This window comes from Chiloscyllium plagiosum, chromosome 39 (assembly GCF_004010195.1).
Source record: "Chiloscyllium plagiosum isolate BGI_BamShark_2017 chromosome 39, ASM401019v2, whole genome shotgun sequence".
In the NCBI taxonomy this organism is placed as follows: domain Eukaryota; kingdom Metazoa; phylum Chordata; class Chondrichthyes; order Orectolobiformes; family Hemiscylliidae; genus Chiloscyllium; species Chiloscyllium plagiosum.
Genome location: NC_057748.1, coordinates 22169781 through 22191349, shown reverse-complemented (window position 1 = coordinate 22191349; position 21569 = coordinate 22169781). Strand labels below are relative to the sequence as shown.

General features: G+C 44.0%; 1 protein-coding gene across 5 annotated transcripts in view; it reads left to right on the top strand.

The window, feature by feature from the left end:
* LOC122542342 (beta-1,4-mannosyl-glycoprotein 4-beta-N-acetylglucosaminyltransferase-like) overlaps window positions 1-21569 on the top strand; it is a 59194-nt gene that overhangs the window by 15301 nt on the left and 22324 nt on the right. Inside the window, exon 1 of one of the 5 annotated variants that reach the window (XM_043680011.1) lies at window positions 10762-10923. The exons of 3 other annotated variants lie outside the window; for them this stretch is intronic. In XM_043680011.1, coding sequence (XP_043535946.1) covers window positions 10856-10923 — 68 coding nt within the window. In that variant the 5' untranslated portion in view covers window positions 10762-10855. Of the gene's footprint in view, window positions 1-10761; window positions 10924-21569 lie in introns of those variants that run through there. One more of the 5 variants, XM_043680013.1, reaches the window with a different exon arrangement.

The following is a 21569-nucleotide window of genomic DNA, read 5'->3' as shown; positions in this document are numbered from 1 at the left end:
CCACCACCCCATCTTAATAGTTTAAATCCTTTTGAGCAGCTCTAGCAAATCTCCCTGCCAGCATATTAATTCCCTTCTCAAATCACAAAGCTCTGAGGTGTCATAACAAAATTTAAGCCACGTATTTCTAAAGTGAGACTTGGGACCTAAACAGGTTGTATCTGATGTGCAGACGCTTGATTAATTCTGCAATGTACAGTTCTCATGTATTTTTTAATAAACAGCTAATGATATATTAGAGAAGGTCCAGAAAAATTGCCCGGAATGATAGCAGAACAGTGAAGTTGAATCTTCCAAGAAGTGTGGCATATACTTCTTTCTCCAGCTAAGAGAGGGCTGTCCCTTGATGTGGTAATCTAGAGAAGTGAAGGAAGCCAGACGAGGGACCAAAATTATGAGCAGTAAATCCAATCAGAGGGAAGTCTGTCTTTGCTCGGGAATTGGTGAGAATGTGGAACTTGCGCCCCTTGGAAGTGGTTACAAGGAGTAGTGTTGATGTATTGCAGGGAAAGCTGGACAGCCCCATGCTAGACTAAGGAAAGTGGAAGAAGATTGTGACAAAACCGTTGATTCTTTGGTCTAAAAGCCTTCATCATTCTGGAATCTCTTTTAATCAGGAATGCTCCTTTACTTTCCTGTTTTATTTACCCCCTTTTTTTGTCTTTCGTACAGATGTTCTAACCTGGAATGATTATTTCCTCTCACCCTGAATTTTTGATGTTGCTTATATTTTAAATTGTTTTAGTGCCTGACATTTTAGATAACACAAATTTGAATTGTCCTGTGGATCTGTGATTCCTGGGCCTGCGCCATCTCAGCACAGAGCAATTACATCTTGTTGAAGAGCTGACCTTGGAACAGTAAGCTGATCTGCATGGTCCTGTCTGCTTGATTCTTGATGTATGAACAGAATGTATTTTGAGGAGTACGCTGGTGATTGTCAGTAATACTATGACTATTGTGGCTTTCTTACAATCAAAGCCCTTGAGACTGGATTGAGGAGACTGCAGGTGGACTACCCTACATAAATCATAAAATCCCTACAGTGTGGAAGGAGGCTGTTCACCCCATTGAGTCCACCCAGACCCACTACATCCCTGTAACCCTGCATTTCCCATGGCTAACTCACTTAGCGCACACATCCCTGGACACTACAGGACAACGTGGCATGGCCAGTCCCCCTAACCTGCACATCTTTGGACTGTGGGAGGAAACCAGAGTATCTAGAGAAAATCCACGCAGACAAAGGGAGAATGTGCAAGCTCCACACAGTTGCCCGAGGGTGTACTTGAACTTGGTGCTGAGAGGCAGCAGTGGTACTCACTGAATCATTATGTTTTGGTTTGTATCATGTTGGATGTTGTGTCACTCCAGCTCTGTTTTGAGGAGAGCAATGGTTTACCTGTTAGTGCGGATTTACTCCCCAGCAGATTTGTTGGGTTACTGAACTGTGGAATGGAGTGTCATGTGTCTCGGATTGTCAATGTGCCGTTGAAGGATTGTGGGTTACTGCCCTAGAATCCTCACCAAAACCACCAGGCAGCAGCGTGCTGGTTGGGCTGTGGAGGGTGGTGGGAGTGTGTCCAAAATGCTGCCAAACAATTCTAAGTGTTAGGCTATTCACTAATGTTCATACTGTTTATTCTGCAGTGTCAAACATCAGGAATTGTGCATATCCCCTATGATTAACTAGCAGCTTTGCAAAGATTTAGTTAAGTTGGTCTTGTCTTTGTAGTGGTTGGGGGAATGTGTAGGGCAAGTGCATGGGGCTGTGGGGTTGACTGGGGTGGTGTGGGATTGGGGAAAATAATTAGGCAGGAGGATGTGCCCATTCTACTGGCCTAGTTGGCTTATGGTTGAACAGTATCCTGTGATTTGCCATTTCTAGTGTAGTATAACATGTCCACATTTACAACTGTACTTGGTGTTGTCAAAGTCCAATATGTAAGCACTAATTAATAAAGTTACTGAATGAAAATCCCCTGCCCACCTATGAGCAACATAAAATCTGGAGTGATTTATTGTGGTGCTCCTTTTTCCTGTTCCAGCTTGTTTCAAAAGGTGTGAAGAGAAATAAAGGAATGGAGGGGTCTTTGAGATATGTTTATAAACATTAAAAGTGGAGTTGTTCACAGGGAGTGCTGCATGATTTCACCCTCTAATATCACAAGTGGCAGAGGACATGTCAAACATTGAGGTGAGGTTGCCCCCACTGCTGTTCAAGGGGATGTAATTAAACCCATATTGCTGTTTGGGAGAGAGTTCCAGCATTTTGGCCCAGTGACCGTGAAGGAGTAGTGATATGCTTCAAAGTCAGGATGGTGAATGGCTGGCAGGTGGTGGTGTTCCCATGTATCTGCTGCTCTTGTCTTCTAGGCAAAAAGAAGGACTACAGATGCTGGCGATCAGAGTCGAGAGTGTGGTGCTGGAAAACCACAGCCGCTCAGGCAGCGTCTGAGCAGCAGGAAAGTCTTCATCAGGATGAAGGGCTTATGCCCGAAACATCGATTCCTCTGCTCCTCGGATGCTGCCTGACCGGCTGTGCTTTTCCAGCACCACACTCTGCCCTTGTCTTCTGGCTGATAGCAGTTGGAGATTTGAGCCCTCCAGTGGCATGCAAAGAGGGAGATGGAGGGTCTATTGGGGACCGGGGGAAAAATGTGATGGAAGGAGAACAGCCAAGATGGAGGACTGAGTTGGAACATAATATTGGGATTGCAGCACAGTGTGGTTTGTGAGGAATTTCAGATTACAGTGATGTGGTAGAAATGGCAGAAACTGGATCATCTACAATAAGGTGAGTATTAAACTAATAGGCCTGCATTCTAGGATTTTAAAGGAAGTGTCTGTTGAGCTAGTGAATACATTGGTTAAGTCCTCCTGAATGTTTTGGATTCTGGAAAGATCTCAGCAGACTCACTGTGAGGCAGAAATGAATTAGAAAGTGGAAAACTAACACTAACATTAGCCTAGGCCTCTTGGCAGATACATGGAACTTATGGGTGTCACTGGCTAGGCCAGTATTTATTACCCATCCCTAATTGCCCAGGGGGTAGCTAAGAGATACCGACATGGAGTCACATTTCGGCCAAACTGGTAAATTTCCTTTCTTTTAAAAGGTGTTACTGAACCAGATGGATTTTTACAACAATTCCATAGCAGTTGCATGGTTGTCATTAGTTTTTTTTTGGTTCCAGAATTTAATTGAATTCCAATTTAATTGTCTGTGGCAGTGGGATTTGAACCCACATTCCCAGAACATCGGTCAGCAGTCTGGCCACTTTCTCTCTCTCTCTCTCTCTCTCCTTCCCCCCCCCATGATTTAGAGGTTGTAGCAGGACGTTTAGAGATCAACATTGTGATCAGGAAGCATTACCATAACACCACTTCTCCTTCAAGAAACTATGTAGTTCTTATTTATTTATGGAGGAAGCATCAAGAAAGGTGGAGAAAGGATAGCCTGTAGGTATTGTATACTTGAATTTCTAAAACTCATTCAATAAGGTTCTACATCAAAGGTGATACAAGGTAGAACATATGGTGTGAGGGGAGGGTAACATTGCATGGATAAAAAATTGGTTGTTTAATAGAGCTTTTGGGTTGAATCATAGAATCCTTAGTTCAGATAGACTACCTTTTAGCCTACTGATCCTCCAAACGGCATGCCACCCTATCCTCGTAACTCCACATTTACTATTGTTAACTCACCTAACGTGTACATCGCTGAACATTTCGGGGCAATTTAGCATGGCCAATCCACCTAACCTGCACATCTTTGTTGGAGGAGGAAACCCCACCAGCATGGAGACTCTGCAGGTTCCACACAAACAGTCACCCGAGGCTGGAATTGATCCCCTTCCCTGGTGCTGAGGCAGCAGTGCTAGCCACCGTGCTGCCCAGGTTGGTCAGCTGTAACCAGTGGAAGGTCACAGTCATCGGGGTTGGGGGCCTTGACAGGTGACAAATGGCTAATGTTGATGATTTAGATGTGGGATGGAATATACAGTTGCTAAAGATGAAAAGTCATCTAGATTCAATGTTAGCTTGCACACTCTACATGGATGGTGTGTTTCCCAGTGTGGTCCCCAGCATTTGTCTTAACTGCTAATGATCAAGGTGGATGAGAAAATATGTCCTCCAGAGGAGGTTGAGTCTTCAAAGGGATCTCAACAGATTAAGTGAGTGGAGAAACGTTTGGCATCTGGAGTATAAGGTGTGAACATTGTATTTTTCTAATGACAGTGTGTTTCTATAAATGGAATTTGCATGATGAAGTGGCTGAGAGGTTACAGTGATGGGCTGCTAATCCGTCATGTTCGACATGCTTGGGTTCCAATCCAATCCTTGTTAGACTTGATGAAATAGTGCTGAAAATGTGTTGCTGGAAAAGCGCAGCAGGTCAGGCAGCATCCAGGGAACAGGAGAATCGACGTTTTGGGCATAAGCCCTTCTTCAGGAATAGTGACCTTGGCATTCAGGCTTCATGTTTATCCACATCTTGTATGAGTTGGGGAAGCAACGGCTCAGTGGCTTATCGAGAGACCCAGGTAATGCTGTGGGGACCCAGGTTCAACTCCTCTGCAGCAGATAGAGGAAGTTGAATTTAATAAAAATCTGGAATTGAGTCTAAAGGTGATCATGTTGTAAAAACCCACCTGGCTGATAATGCCCTTTTTAAGGAATGAAACTGCCCTACCTGGTCTGGCCAAAATGTGACCCCAGACCCAAATGTGGTTGACTTTTAACTGCTGTCTGGGCAATTAGGGATGCACAATAAATGCTGGCATAGCCAGTGACACCTTCACTCCATGAATGAAAATAAAACACAGATCCCAGAACTCAGGATCTGGGTTTCCTAATACGTGTACCTCAAAACGTTCCTTTGCAGATAACAGCAGATGATTGGGAATGCGATGGGGATGGTTGTTTATTGTAAGATGAATGGAATATGAAAATAGTGATGTTTTATTGTAACTGTACAGGGCCTTGGTGAGACCACATCTGCACTACGGTGTACAGTTTTGGTCTCCATATTTGAAGAAGGATATAATTGCATTAGAAGCAGTTGAAAGAAGACTCTCTTGACTCACTCCTGAGATAATGGGCTTATTATGTGACAAAAGGTTGAGCCTGTACAACATAACACAAGATAATGAGAGGCATAGATAGAGTCGACAGCCAGAGACTATTTCCCAGGGCAGAAATGACTAATACGAGGGGTCATAGTTTTAAGCTGGTTGGAGGAAAGTATAGAGGGGATGTCAGAAGTGGGTTCTTTACACAGAGAGTTGTGAGAGCATGGAATGCGTTGCCAGCAGCAGTTGTGGAAGCAAGGTCATTGGGGACATTTAAGAGACTGCTGGACATGCATATGGTCACAGAAATTTGAGGGTGCATACATGAGGATTAATGGTCGGCACAACATCGTGGGCTGAAGGGCCTGTTCTGTGCTGTACTGTTCTATGTTCTATGTAACCTTTACTCATTTAAGATGAAAGGTGATCTTTTTATGGTTTTGATAAAACCCTGACTGGACTTTGACAGGGTAGATGCAGTACAGATACTCCTCTTGTTAGAGAGACATGGATAAGGGGACACGGCTTTTGAAAAACAATGGTCATTTCAGATTCACTGTTGATCTGTTCCTATCTCCATGGATACTCAGACTTACTGAGTTTCTCAAACATTCTGTTGTTATTTTGACTTTGAGCTCACTCCAGTTCTCTTTTTTTCAAAATTCCTTAGGGATAAGGTGTATCAGGCAGAGATTGAAAATACAATGAGAAGTTTCTTTTCCTCTGTGGGTTTTCAGTCTCTGTGTAATTCTGTTTTGGTAGAGAGCTGTGGAGGCCAGGTAGATCCCTATTAGATTCTGAGTGACATGGCCTCAGGAGGGATTTGTGGTAGTATCTGATGAAAAATCCAGTGAGGTCAAACTTGACATTGGGAATGTCTTACAATTTGTAAATATTTTCAGTCAACCTGCCCAGATCTGTTACGATACATATCTCTGGAGAAAGGTCTTCTATGCTTTCAGCAAGTTGAACATCTCTGATCCACTTACAGGACACTTCTGCATTTCAATGCTGCATCAGCAACATCCTGGTGAATCTCCTCTGCCCCCTATCCAGTGTGATCATGTCCTTCCAATAGTGTGGTGATCAGAACTGCACACACTATTCCATCTGGGGCCTAAGCAATGTTGTTTTCAATTTACTCCTAAATTCTACCCCCTGGCTAATGAAGGTTGGTGGATGGTTGTGATTTAGAAGCCTATGATCAGCAGGGTACCACAGGGATTGCTGCTGGGACCCTTGATGTTGTTCATGTTGTGTACATTTAACAGCTTGGAAGTGAATGTTGAAGTATAATTCGTCCGTATGCAGATGCCATGTAAATTGGTGCTGTTGGTAGTGTGGAGAATGGTCTCAGGTTACAGTCTATAGATCAGCTGGTAAATTGGGCAGAGTAATGGCAGATGAAATTTAATCCTGATAAGTGCAAGATTATGTAATTTTGGAGGTCTAATAAGGGAACCATTTTGGGTTCAGTTTGCCAACTTGCCTTGGATCCTGTGGACTGTTAGCGTTTTGGTCTAGTATTCCATGTGAGATGTTGTCAGAGGCCTTACTGAAGTCCATATAAACCACGTAAACTATACTACCGTGATTAATATATTTAGGGCAGCACAGTGATTAGCACGGCATCCTCACAGCACCAGGGACCTGGGTTCAATTCCAGCCTCTGGCAACTGTCTGTGTGGCGTTTGCACATTCTGAGTCTGTGTGGGTTTCCTCTGAGTGTTTGGTTTCCTCCCTCAGTCCAAAGATGTGCAAAGTTAGGTGGATTGGTGATGCTAAATTGCTGAGTGTCCAGGGATGTGTAGGTTAGGTGCATTAGTCAGGGGTAAATGTAGAGTAATAGGGTAGGGGAATGGGTTTGGGATGGATACATCTTCGGAGGGTCGGTGTGGACTTGTCGGGCCGAATGGCCTGTTTCCGCACTGTAAGGATTCTATGATTCTAGTCACGGAGTTGGATATGATCTCCAAACAAATCAGTGCTGACTATTGATCCTTGACCAATTCCTGCCTTTTCAAATGTTTAATCCTGTCCCTCAGAATGCTGTTTTACAATAACTTCCATACCAGACTAACTGGATTTACCTCGCCTATTCCTGCTGTCCTCTTGGAATAAAGGAACAAAATTATTCCTTTTGTCATCTGTGACCAGCAAGGTATCAAATATCTCTGCCAGGGCCCCAGCAATCTCCTCCCTTACAGCATGGGATACATCTCATCAGGGTCTGGGGATTTATATACCTGTATGCCCACTAAAACATCGTACCTCCTCCTTTATTAATCTTAACATGCTGTCTCTATCCCAACTGAAATCTCAAGTTACAGTATCTTTCTCCGTCAAATTTGGATGAGAAGTATTCCCTTGAGATCTCCCCCGCATCCTCTGGCTCCATGCACACATTGCCCTTTGGTTTCTCGTAGGCTTCACTCTTTTCCTGGTAATCCTCTTGCTCTAAACATACGTTTAGACTGCATGGATCTTGCCTTAATCCTATCTGTTGAAGATATTTTATGGCTACTCTTCCTAATTTCTTTAAAGCCGCCTAACACACTTTATACTCCTGAACGATCTACTTACTAATGTATGCTTCCTCCTTTTTCTTCATCACACTTTCTAAATCTTGACATCTAGGACTTGTTGCCCTTTCACTCTTGCAAATATAGACTTACCTGCAAGTCGTTGCTTCCAGTTTGCCAGATTTTGTCTAATGATATCGAAATTGGTTTCTTTCCCTCCTCTCTTTCCCCCTTTCCCCCCCCCCCACTTTAATTTCTGCTCTGTCCTTATCCCTTCCCATAATGCCTTTGAAACTTGGTCACTATCCCCAAAATGCTCTTCCCCACCTACCCTTCAACCACTTGACCAGATTCATTCCCTATGGTTAGGTCTAGCTCTGCCCCCCATCTCTAGTCAGATTATCTATGCACTGGCACAAAAAGCTCTCCTGATGCACTTATAAAAATTCAAATCTGTTTAATCCTTTGATTCTAAGGCGATCTGAGTTAATGTTAGCAAAGTTGAAATCCCCTACTGAACCTTATTCCCCTCTCTGTGACTGGCCTATATTTCTGCTCCTCAATCACTGTCTCTTTTGGGAGGTCTGTGGTGTAATCCCAGCAAAGTAATCACCTTTTGTTTTAGTTAAAAATCACACAACACCAGGTTATAGTCCAACAGGTATATTTGGAAGCACTAGCATTCGGAGTGCTGCTCCTTCATCAGGTAGTTGTGGAGGTTAAGGTTGTAAGACCTGTCTGTGTCTTACAAGCTTATACTCCACAACCATCTGATGAAGGAGCAGCACTCCGAAAGCTAGTGCTTCCAAATAAACCTGTTAGACTATAACCTGGTGTTGTGATTTTTTAAGCTTTGTACATCCCAGTCCAACACCGGCATCTCCATATCATGACCTTTTTTTTTAATATATTTTTCTACCTATATAGGCTCTTCAAATGACATCCTCCCTCATTTGCTGGCTATCTCTCCATGTAATGCCCCACCTCTCTCACATTCTACACTCCACCCCTTCCAAAATCATGCCTGAAACATATATTACACTGGAATGTGGAGTGCCAGCCCTGCCCTCCCTTCAAACATGCCTCTATGATTGAGCAATGTTGTATTCTTACATGCTGATCAACATTGCTGAGTTCATGCACCTGACCAGTCAGGCTCTTTGCATTTAAAATAAGTACAACTTTTTAGTCTTCCAGTCACCTCATTTGCCTTAGCCTGCCTATGTCTCCTCTGCCTGCTGAACTCTCCGAGTATTGGACCTTGCTCCTGACTTTACATCTACTCTGTGCACTAGCCCCCGCCCCCACCCCCCCACCACCAAATTAGTTTAAAACCTCCCTAAAAGCAGGAGCAAACCTCCAGAACAGATTTTTAGATCCAGTGTGTACTGTAGCAGAGATGGTGAGTGAGGCAGAGTGGAAAAGGACATTACCAAGCATTGAAGGAAGAAAGTCCGTGCCTTTCAGAGAGCTGAGACTACACCAACCAAAGAGCAGGCTGGCATGATGTGGAGGTGCTGGTGTTGGACTGCAGTGGACAAAATCAGAAGTCACAAGACTCCAGGTTATACTCCAACAACAGGTTTATGAAGTTGCAAGCTCCAGAGTGCTGCTCCTTTGTCAGGTGACTTCACCTGGAAAGATGGGGCTGAAATTGGTGTGAGATGCCATAGTGGCCAATTAATGAGGTGAATTTGGTAAGATAAGGTGAGAACTTGCTCGGCCTCAGTAACAAACCCTTCAAAATGTTTGAAACAACTCCAGCTTAACTAAAAGAACGTGAGTTTCAGCCAAGTGTCATAGAGTTTATTCAAGGCTAAGTTAGGTTTATGACAGACAAGGGAGTCAAGGTTTATGGGAGGATAAATGTAAAATTGGAGATGAGATCATCATCTGATCAATCACAATCATATTAAATGGCAGAGCAAACTTGATGGTCGGAGGCATAGTACTGCTTCAGAGTCTTTTATGTTCTTATTGAGAGTACAAGCTGAGAGTGACAAAATTTGGAATTGCTTGTGCAGGTGAACTGGATCCAGAAACTACTTGCTTGGCTTCCCTGCTCTTCAATGAGTGCTGGCTGTGTTGTTACGATCCCATCTAATGTTAGACTCGACAACTCAGATCCCAGACTGAAACCTGGCTTGATGGGTCTTATATTTCTGTATGTTATGTAATGTGGTGGTCTTCCACTGAACTGTAAGCTTGTAATGCTGTACATCTGGTTTTAACAATGAAACAAAAGTTTCTCCCAAAAGAAATGTAGATAAAGTAGAATATTTATATGTGACACTATTTAAAAATTGAAATACAATTCTATCTATCCCAATAATATTAATTTACAATACTGCAGTAGCAGAGTTGGCTTCCTTTTCTATCACATCTTGAAATTGATAACCTTTTTCTTGATTAGTCTCACAACTGAGCTTAAACCACCTTTAGTCAGAAGGGAATAGGTCTGGGTGGGTTACTCTTTGGAGGGTCGGTGTGGACGTGTTGGGCCAAAGGGTCTGTTTTCACACTGTAGGGAATCTAATCTAAAAAAACCAAGTTCTTTCTAATTAAAAGAAAATCCCTTTAGGATTCTACCCAAACACTTCTGGTTTGGAACATTCGACTAAGCTGTTACATGGAGATAATCTATTTCCCATCTTTTCAAAATTAACTCCTTTCTTTAGACAAAACTGTTCCATATGAGTGTTCTGAAGAAGGGTCACCCGACCTGAAGCATTAACTGAGTTCTTTCACAGATGCTGCCAGACCTGCTGAGCTTTTCCAGCAGTTTCTGTTTTTGTTACTGTTTTGTATATCCTATTTCAGGCAGAACATCTGCAGACTGAGAACAAGAGCATTCCAAGCTTTTTTTTCCCCCCTAGAGCAAAAAAAAATCAATTCCTGATGTTTTCTAACTGAAAGCAAGCCAATACTCCGTATTTACTGTCTGCTCAAGACACTGCCAATGCAAACAAATTCCAGTATCACCCCAGGGGCGCGCTCTCTTATACTACTACTTTAAAAAATCATGGTTCCAGAAATATTGAGAATTAATCATTTAAACCCCCACACCCATACACAATTTTAAAAAAACACATGCCTTTAAGTCAAGATCTAAACTGATATTCTATCACCCATCTTGAACCACAGTAACCATTTCAACATGGTTCCTGTCCCTGCCCAAACGGTGACGATGGGGATGATTTGAGGCTGGCCACTGAGAGCGAGTCCAAACTTGTGAAGTTTGATAGAGAAGATAAGGCGATGCTGAGTCTGCCGGTTGTGAGATGTGCTGGACAAGTTCCGCAGGCTGAGGCACCGGGGAAAATTGTGTGAGTAGCTGCTGTCTTTAATGATCGTTGCACAGTACCTGTCATTTGGGGGGGGGGGGGTGTCAGTGATTTAAAATTAAATCAATATTTCACTTGCCTAAGTTGTGCATTCGCGTTTATAGATTGTTAGCAATGTGGCTGTGTTTCTGATATCCCACAGCAGTCTTCTCACTGTCTCTCGCCTTTCAGGTAAAGCTGGGGCCTTATTATCTAGCTGAAGGGTGAAATGTGCCTCCCTCTTTAACTGGAAATCTACTTCATGTTCACCCTGCGCTTTCTAACATATGTACAAATGCCGCGTTTGGCGACATTTCTACGCCCCCGTTGTAGCAAGCCTGCTCACTCAGTGTGTGAGTGATTCACTCGCTACACACTGTGCTGTTGTTTAGAGTTTGACTTGTTTTGGGGGTATGTGTTCACACGGAATCACAGCAGAAGTGAGGGGTGTAACTCCGACAGAGTGAAAGCTTGCATTGTGTGTGTGTGTAGCACTGAATTTGACGGAGAAGCCAATCGCTGTTAAAACACGGAAGGAACAATAACTGAATTCTTTGTGCCTGTGATGGAAGCTTTCTGTTTTTCATTTTCCTGCGACTTGCTGCAATGCGATATGGAGGCTGAGTGTTCTTCACTCATTGGCTGCTGTCTTATTGGAATTCCTTGTTGTGTCTTTTCCCAACCCACAGCACTGCATCGTTCGGTTGAATTCCAGCGAAGAAGCAGTTCATCCCTGCGCCCCGACCCACACGAACACGGCTAACCTCCTTCAGTTAGCCATTTCCCTCGGATATCCGTGCGATCTCCAGGCCTGGAGGAGGACTGCGCCATTAATCACTGGGCGGACCCTCCCGCCTGCAAGATCGTGCGTTGATATAGCGCCCTTCACGTCCAAGCTGTTGTGCTGCTAATAACGACTCCATACCCCGTCAGAAACCACGGACCCGAGTTGGCAACTCCTCTGTTTCCACGTAGGTTAACGCTGCAGCGTTTTGAACCCAGGAGCCTATTCCTGCCTGAAATGGCCCTTTGAGATTCCAGCTTCTGGTGGTGGGACATCCACCTGACCCTGAGGTTTTTTAGCCTTAATTTCTCAGAATCGCACTTCACTTTTTTTATATTTTAAAGTGTAAAAACAATTATATTAAATAACCTTTGTGTAAATACTTCAACCTATTCATTTCTTACAACGTTGTCCATCTGATTAGCTTTATTGTTATATACCTTCCCTCTCAAACCATTGGATCGGAGTGGCGTGATGGCTCAGTCGTTAGTACTGATGCCTCACAGCATCAGGGATCCAGGACCTATTCAAAGTTTACACATTCTCTGTGTCTGCCATGGGTTTCAGCTGGGCACTGTAGTTTCCTCCCACAGTCCAAAGATATGCAGGTTGGGTGGCTTGACCATACTAAATTGCCAGTAGTGTCTGGGAATGTGTAGGCTAGGTTGCTTAAACAGAAGAATGTGCAAGAGGTAACTTAAAAGGGAGATTAGGAGAGCTATAATGGTAGGTAGAACAAAGGGAAATTAAGTTTGTTTTTCAGGTACATTTAAGGGTAAAAAGATAACTACGTAAAGAGTATAGCCTATTAAGGGCAACAGCAGTAATTTGTGTGTGGAGCCTGAGATTGTAGGTAGGGTTCTCAATGAATGCTTTGTGTTGTTGTCCCCCCTCCATGTCGGGGGGGGGGGGGAAGAGGGTGGGAAACGTGTGAATAGAAATCGGGGAGAAGGTCTGTGATGTAATTCAAGAAATTCATAGGAGGTTCTGAATGGTCTGGCAAGCTTCAAAGTTGGTAAATCTCAAGGGCTAGATGAAACTTGTTGAGTGAAGAACGGAGGCAATAGTAGAGATGCTTGTCTGGCCATAGGAAAGGTGCTGGATGACAGCCAGTATGACCCATGGCCTTGTTTGCCATGACATCACAAGCACACATCTAAATACTTACATAGACAGGATAGATAGAGTCACACAGCACGGAAACAGACCCTTCAGTCCAAACAATCCATGACAAACACAATCCCAAACCAAACTAGACCCACCTGCCTGCTTCTTGCCCATACCCCTCCAAACCCTTCCTTTTTACGTACTTATCCACACTCTGTGTGTAAAAGATATTGCCCCTCGTGTCTTTAAGAACTCTCTCTGCTCTCAAATACTGAGGGCTTCTGCCTGTGTAGGCAGTGAGCTTCAGACTCTCTCATCCTCTGGATGAGAGAGATTTTCTTCACATCTCCTCTAAGCCTTCTGCTCATTCCCTCAAATCTCTGCACCCTGATCGTTGATCAAGGTGGGGAATAAGTTTCTTCCCATTTACCTTATGTCCCTTCTAATTTTATAGATCACAATCATGTCACCTCTCAATCTCCTCTACTCCATTAAGAAAACCAATCTCAGTCTGTCCAATCTCTTATAACAGACTCTCTCATTAGAATGTTAGCTGGGTTAATCTCCTCTACATACACTCCAGTGCTATCACATCAATGGGGATTCCAGAATTGCACACAAACTGTATCTGTGGCCCTAACTAACACTTTACACAGTTCCAGCACAACCTCCCTTCCTGTACACTCTATGCCTCAACTACTAAAGGCAAATATACCATATGCCTTAAGCACTTTATCCACCTGTCCACCAGGCCGTTTAAGGTCTCAGGACAAAGTCCCTCAGTACTTCCCATGGTCCTTTCATTCATATTTGCTTGCCTTGCTTATCCTGTCCAAGTGCATCATCTCACATTTATCCAAATTGAATTCTATTTGCCATTGATTGCCTCTTGTATTCCAGGCTGTCCTATTTACTACTCCACCAACTTTTATTTCATCCACAAATGTAATCATCAATCCTTACAGTGGTTAGCACTGCATCCTCACAGCACCAGGGACCCAGGTTCAATTCCAGCCTCAGGTGACTGTGTGGCATTTGCACATTCTCTTCATGTCTGTGTGGGTTTCCTCCAGGTGCTCCAATTTCCTCCCACAATCCAAACTTGTGCAAGCTAGTTGAATTGACCATGCTGAAGTTGTCCATAGCATTCAGGGATGTGTAGGTTAGGTGCATTAGTCGGGGGTAAATGTAGAGTAATGGGTCTGAGTGGGATACTCTTCAGAGGGTTGGTGTGGACTTGTCACGCCAAATGGCCTGGTTCTGCACTGTAGGCATTCTATGACTCTAGTATTTCTTTCACTTACATGGGCCTACTTTAATTCTTTAGGTAGTGATGTCACTGGATGAGAAATCCTGAGGTCTAGGCTCTCTTTTGTAATGTTGGTTCAAATCCTACAATAGCAATTGTAGAATTGAAATTCAATTAATAAAATCTCAAATAAAAGGCTAGGATCAGTGGTGGTTACCATGGCATCTGTCATTGTTATAAAATTCTGTTTGGTTCACCAATTTCCTTCGGGGAAGGAAACCGCCTTCCTCACCCAGTCTGTCCTGCATGTAACACCACACCCACTGCGATGATCCGAAAATCCTAATTTTCCTGCCTTTTCCCCACAACCCTTGAATTCCTTACTGATGTTTAAAAACCTACCTATAAATACCTAGCCTACACAGCCCGCTTTGGTCATAGTTGTATAGTCATACACCACTGAAGAGGCCCATTGCCCTTTCAAATCTGCACTGACCTTTCTCACTTTAAAGCACTTGGCCTGTGATCTTGAAGGTTACAACATTTCAATTGCTTGTCCATGTAGCTTTTTAAAAGTTGAAGTTTTCTGCTGCCTCTACTCTCCCAGACAGTGTATTCCAGACTCCATCCACCTTTTTTGGTGGGGGTGGGTTGGGGGGGAAATGTCCTTAAATCCTCTCGACCTCTGCCTTTTTATCTTAAAATTATGCCCCCTTGTAATTGACCCTTTGGCTAAAGAGACCAGCTGCTTCCTATCCACCCTGTCCATGCCCCTGATCGTCTTGTACCTCTATTGGCTCCTCCTCCACCTTCTGTGCTCAGCCTCTCTTCATAGCTAAAATGCCCCATCCCAGGCAACACTCTTGTGAATCTCCTCTGTAACTCCTCCAGTGAAGTCACCTATAGTGTGGTGGCCAGAATTACACACAGTACTCCAGCTGTTGCCAAACCCAAAGTTCTGTACAGCTCCAGTGTAACCTCCCTACTCTGTATAATCTATGCCATGACTGGTCAAGACAAAGTGTCCTTTCTGCCTCAATTACTCTACTCTAGCTTGTTCTGCCTTCAGGAATCTATGGACAAGCTCCAAGATCTCGCTGTTCCTCTGAAAACTCTTAAAGAATTCCAGTGGTTCACTGTCCACAGAAGAAACTCGTCCTCATTTCTGTTTTAAATCTGTGACCCTGACTCTGAGACCCCCTGTCTGGTACAAGAGTAATAAACATTTCTCCATCAATCCTGTTAAGTCCCTGAAGAATCTTGTATGTTTTAATAAGCTCGCTCCTCATCTTCTAAACTGCCAACAAATACAGGCCCAACCTTCAACCCTTCCTCATAAGACAGCCCCTCCATACCCAGGACTAGCCTAGTGAACCCTTCTCTGGACTACCTCCAATGCTGATATTTCCTGGATTTAAGGATGAAATCTGTTCATTGTATTCCAGCTCTGGTCTGACCCAGTGAATTGTATAATGCAAGTTCCCCACTTTTACACTCCATTCCCTTTGGATTTGCTTTCCCCATTACCCGTTGACTTGAATGCAAACATTTTTTAATTCATGAATGAGGACTCTCAAATCCTTCTTTGCTGTAGCTTTTTGTGGTCTTCATTCAAATAATATTTAGAGCTACTATTGTTCCTGCCAAAGTGCACAATCTTCTGTTTTCCCACATTGTCTTCTCTCTGCCAAGTTTTTCCCCTTCACGTAATCTGTCTGTATCCTTCTCTCAACTCTGTCATCCTCGCACTCGCCTTCCCATCCTTTTTTTTGTCATCTTGTGGCACAGTGGTAATGTTCCTGCACCTGAATCAAGAGGCCTGAGTTTGAGTCTCACCTGTTCCAGAGATGTGTAGTAATACCTCTGAACAGGTTGATTAGAAAAATAGGAAACGATGAGGCAGGCATTCAACTGCTGTGAACAATCTGTGTCTTGGAGCTGGGACTCTTTGCTTGCAAATATTTTAGCCAGAGTAACACCAAACAAGGTTTTAAGTGCAGATGTAATTGCAGTGTTGTGTATTTTCAGTAGGTGTGCCTATCTGAATACTTGCATTGAGTGCAGCTTTCCAGGTGCCACCAATAGACAGTCTGCTTGATATTGTCACTGAAGCTGCAGCAATAGGCAGGCTGTTGAGTTAGTATTGGTCTCCATCTATAGCTTACAGAGCAATCTTATTGCAAGTTGTTAGTGTCAGAATTATGGAATTTGCTAGATTTAGCTCAGGAAAGCGGATACTGTGGTGAATCTGTTTAGAGCTGAATGCTATGTATATTTTGGATTAGTGGTGCTGGAAAAGCACAGCAGTTCAGGCAGCATCCAAGGCACTTTGAAATCGACGTTTCAGGCAAAAGCCATTCAATATTTACCTGCTGTCTGTTTATTGTTCTACATCCTATTGACTTTTTTCTTTTACCTGTTCTCTTCCAGCACTCCTGTCGTGTGCGTGTAGGTACGCCCTGTTTATTGTTAAGGAAGTGATTTCTGATTGGTTGACTGGTTGAGAATCGCCCGCAATTGGAATAGAGCCTGAAGCATCTGAGAGGTGTGTGTGTGAGAGGCGCATGGACATGCAGGAATGTCAGCTCCATTGGAGTTCAGGCCTTTGAAGGGCTGTTGTAATGACTGTCATCTCACCAATAATGCACTGATTCACTTTTGATAGTTTCTGCTGGTCTGGGTTTCTTCAGGTCCTTATTGGAGATTGGTGAAACTTTAGAATATTGTAGGAGTCACAGGTTTCTGTTTGTTTGCACTGGAATGATGTGACGGATGCCCGAGAACAGTCTGTGCTGGCGCTTGGCTATATTCACTCTGGACTTTGTCAGACCTTTATTTTGGTCTATGTATTAACAATAACGATGGTTGGTGATACAATAAGCAGTGAGAATGAGAGCAGAAAATGTCAAGAATTTGCTGACTTCATTACAAGTCGAAACTGTGCCAAATGAAAAATCCCTGTTTAGAAATGTGATGTCATCCTTTTGATCGGTGTGTTAATTAACTAGTGGAAAGGTTGGACTGTGGAGCTTCAAGTCCATGTAGACCGATCATTGCAATGCATCAGTTGGGTACAAAAAAAACCCACATTCTAAGGTAATAAGTAGAGGGCCAGAATCAAGAGGGACAGAATTTCCACAACAAATAACAGGGTCCTGGTTAGTTTGTAACTGCAATAGTGTGCACATGTGGATCATTATGGGGCAGTAAGTTTTTCTACTGATGAGACACGATGACACACACACCTCTCAGATGCTTCAGGCTCTATTCCAATTGCGGGCGATTCTCAACCAGTCAACCAATCAGAAATCACTTCCTTAACAATAAACAGGGTGTACCTACATGCACACGACATCGTGTGGGTGGCACGGTGGCACAGTGGTTAGCACTGCTGCCTCACAGCGCCGGAGACCCGGGTTCAATTCCCGCCTCAGGCGACTGACTGTGTGGAGTTTGCACGTTCTCCCCGTGTCTGCGTGGGTTTCCTCCGGGTGCTCCGGTTTCCTCCCACAGTCCAAAGATGTGCAGGTCAGGTGAATTGGCTAAATTGTCCGTAATGTTAGGTAAGGGGTAAATGTAGGGGTATGGGTGGGTTGCGCTTCGGCGGGTCGGAGTGGACTTGTTGGGCCGAAGGGCCTGTTTCCACACTGTAATCTAATCTAAAATCTAATGACATAAGAATATACGTAAGTGGCCAGGCAGTTTTTCTTTACAATTTAAAAGATAAATATGGCATATTTACCATATGGCAGAAATACAGATCACCCTCTCAAAATGTAAGAGACTTAATTAATGATCATTCTATGGTGAACAGATTTTTGATCGATACTGTTAGGCAAAAGTTATATTAAGCTTTGTTTGTGGGATGATGATGCCACTGACTAAGCCAACATTTGTTGCCCATCCCTATAAACCCTGGCGAAGGCGATGGTGAGCTGCGCCTTGAACTTCAGTAGTTCCTGGCAGACCTCTTATATTGTTTGGGTCAGAGTTCCAGGATTTTGTGCCATCTGTACATCCTGTCTGGAAGGTATTACTGCATAGGAATGACTGCTTGGGTACCATTCGGCAGGTGCCTGCACAGTGGCGTACAGTCAGGAGGAAGCTGTCCCAGGAGACCTCAATTGTTTCTGGACTTGGGTCTCATGAGCTCCTGTTTAGACATCAGCAAGGAAAACAGCCTGCTGATTACCCTGTCCCTCACTACAGCAGCTGAAGGGGTCAGGAACTTAAAAGCAAAACACTAGAGAGGCTACTGACTAGACTGGGTACCAAAACAGAGAGAAATTTAAAGAAAAATCGGGGTAAGATGACTTTTTTTTAAATAAAAAAGCTAAAACTTTTTAAAAAAAAGATTTATCTTGATGTGTTGATTTGGAAATGCCAGTGTTGGACTGGGGTGTACAAAGTTTAAAAATCACACAACACCAGGTTACAGTTGAACAGGTTTAATTGGAAGCTCCGAAAGCTAGTGCTTCCAATTAAACTTGTTGGACAAAACTTGGTGTTGTGTGATTTTTATCTTGAGGTGTATCATTTAAATAAAGAGCAATTGCAGAGCCCGTGAGCTGCTGAGAAATTTGTGCACGAATTGCAGCTGCATATGTAATAAGTAATTAGGTAAGTTAATAGCTTTTGTTTTGACCAGGAGAATTGAATACTACCTTAGCTGTTTGCTATTCAAGTGAGACCACACCCTGGAGTACTGTGTACAGTATGATCACCTTTTTAATAAAGGAAGAATGTGTCAGCGGTCTCCAGCTTATGACTGTTTGACCTATGTATGCAGTTTTAAACAGGCATGTAATTTTAAAGATCTGGAAAATGAATGTTTCCTGTAATTACAGAGAGATTCTGTTTTATTATCCTGTGTTGTTCTGATTTGCATACAAATGGACTTGCAAGTATTCCAGAACACAATCCATTCGCAACCCTGGGACTGTCTGTAAATACTTTGCAAGGTAGACAGGCAGGAAGCTGGAAGAACACAGCAAGCCATGCAGCATCAGGAGATGGAGATGTTGACGTTTTGGATGTCAGATGTGGGCGTAGGTGTGGGGAAAGGAGGAGAACTTGAGGTAGGATTTAGTGAACGCAGGTAGAGGATATGACCTGGTTGGTCAATGGGAGAAATTAACCCGGCTGGTAGCTGGAATGGAATGGAAGGGAGGGGAGGGCTGGGAAGGGAAGGGGAGGGCTGGAAAGGGAGATTTTTTGAATTTGGAGAACTCAATGTTGAGTCCTCCAGACTGCAGGTCGCCCAGGCGGAAGATGAGATATTGAATTTACTGTCACGTGTACCGCGATGCAGTGAAAAGCTTTGTCTTGTGAGCAATACAGGCAAATCAGAGTTAAGTAGTATGGATAATAAATAATAGATAAACAGCGGCAAAAACTAAAACACAGGTACAGGCGAATGTTAAGAGTTTGCGAGTCCATTCCGTATTCTAGCAACAGTAGGGTAGAAACTTTCATAACCGGCTGGTGCGTGTATTCAGGCTTCTGTACCTTCTCCCAGATGGTAGAGGTTATAGAAAAATATTGCCAGGGTGGGATAGATCTTTGAGAATGCTGGCGGCCTTTCCTTGACAGCGGGCCTGGTAGATGGATTCTATAGATGGGAGATTGGCCTTTGTGATTGTCTGGGCCGAGTTCACCACTCTCTGTAACATCTTGAATGGTAGAGTTGTCATACCAGGTAGTGATATGTCCAGACAGAATGCTCTCGATGGCGCACCTATAAAAGTTGGCAAGGGGATTTGCTGTCATGGCAAATTTCCTCAGCTGCCTGAAGAAGGAGAGATGTTGGGCCTTTTGTAACCAGTGCATCCACTTGAAGAATCCAAGATAGCTTGTGGGTAACCACTCCCAGGAGCTTGACATTCTCCACTCATTCCACCTCTGTGCTGTTGATGTGTAGGGGGACATGAGTAACATCCCGCCAAAAGTCAATAATGAGTTCCTTGGTTTTGCCGGCATTGAGAGCCAGGTTGTTCTCAGTGCACCATTTTTCCAGGTTTTCCACCTCCCATCTCTAGTCTGTTTCGTCGCCATCTGAGATTCAACTGACTATGGTGGTATCATCAGTGAACTTGTAAGTGGGATTTTTGGCGACACAGTCATGGGTATACAGTGAGTAAATAGGGGGCTGAGTACCCACCCCTGGAGGGCTCCAATGTTGAGTGTTAGTGAGGATGAAATATTGTCCCCAGTCTTCACTGATTGTGGCCTGTAGGTCAGGAAACGGAGGATCCAGTTACAGAGAGTGGGGCTTAGTCCGAGATCACTAAGTTTAGTGATCAGTCTCTAGGGGATAATAGTGTTGAAAGCTGAACTGTAGTCAATGAGTAAGATTCTTACATAGCTGTTCTTGATGTCAGGATGATCCAGGGAGGAGTGAAAGGCAAAGTGATATGGCATCTGACATAGATCTGTTTGTCTGATAGGCAGATTGGAGTGGGTTAAGAGTAGTGGGAGGCTGGAGCTGATTAATGCCATGACCAGCCTTTCAAAGCTCTTCATGAGCACCGACGTTAGGGCCGCTGGACGGTAGTCATTGAGACCTGCTGCATGAGCCGCCTTAGGCATAGGGATGATGTTGGCCTCTTGAAACAGGCAGGGACAGTGGCCTGCTGCAGGGAGAGGTTGAAGATGTCCGAGAAGACCTCTACCAGTTGATCTGTGCATGCTCTGCGTGCATGGCCTGGTACTCTGTCTGGTCCTATCACTTTCCTTGGATTCACACAAAGGAAAACTGATCTGACCTCTGATGCAGTGACTATTGGGATAGGTTCATCAGAACTTGTCGGAATAGATGTTACTTCTCTGCTGAAATTTTGCTCAAAGTGAGCATAGAAGGCATTGAGATGATCTGGGAGGGATGTATCATTGTCTACTATCTTGCACTGTCTCTTTTTAGAACCTGCGATGTCATTCTATCCTTGCCATAGTCACCGGGTGTCTGTCTGGATCTCGTGTGGATCGGTATTGGTCCTTGGCTGTCTTAATAGCTCTGCGAAGGTCATACTTGGGTTTCTTATTTGAGTGGGTCTCCCAATCTGAAGATCTCATGCCTTTGTTACTCCAATTTGCAGTCTGATTTGCTGTGGCAATGGAGGAGGCCAAGGATGGTCATGTCGGAAAGGGAGTGGTTGGGGGAATTGAAATGGATGGTGACTGGGAGGTCAGGTCAGCTCCTGCAGGCCTGGCTGAGATGCTCAGTGAACTGTTCCCTAAGTTTACGTTGGTCTCCCCAATGTGGCGAAGACCACATCGGGATACAGTAAACTGGGTTAGATTAGATTAGATTACTTACAGTGTGGAAACAGGCCCTTCGGCACAACAAGTCCACACCGCCCCGCCGAAGCACAACCCACCCATACCCCTACATTTACCCCTTACCTAACACTACGGGCAATTTAGCATGGCCAATTCACCTGACCTGCACATCTTTCGACTGTGGGAGGAAACCGGAGCACCCGGAGGAAACCCACGCAGACATGGGGAGAA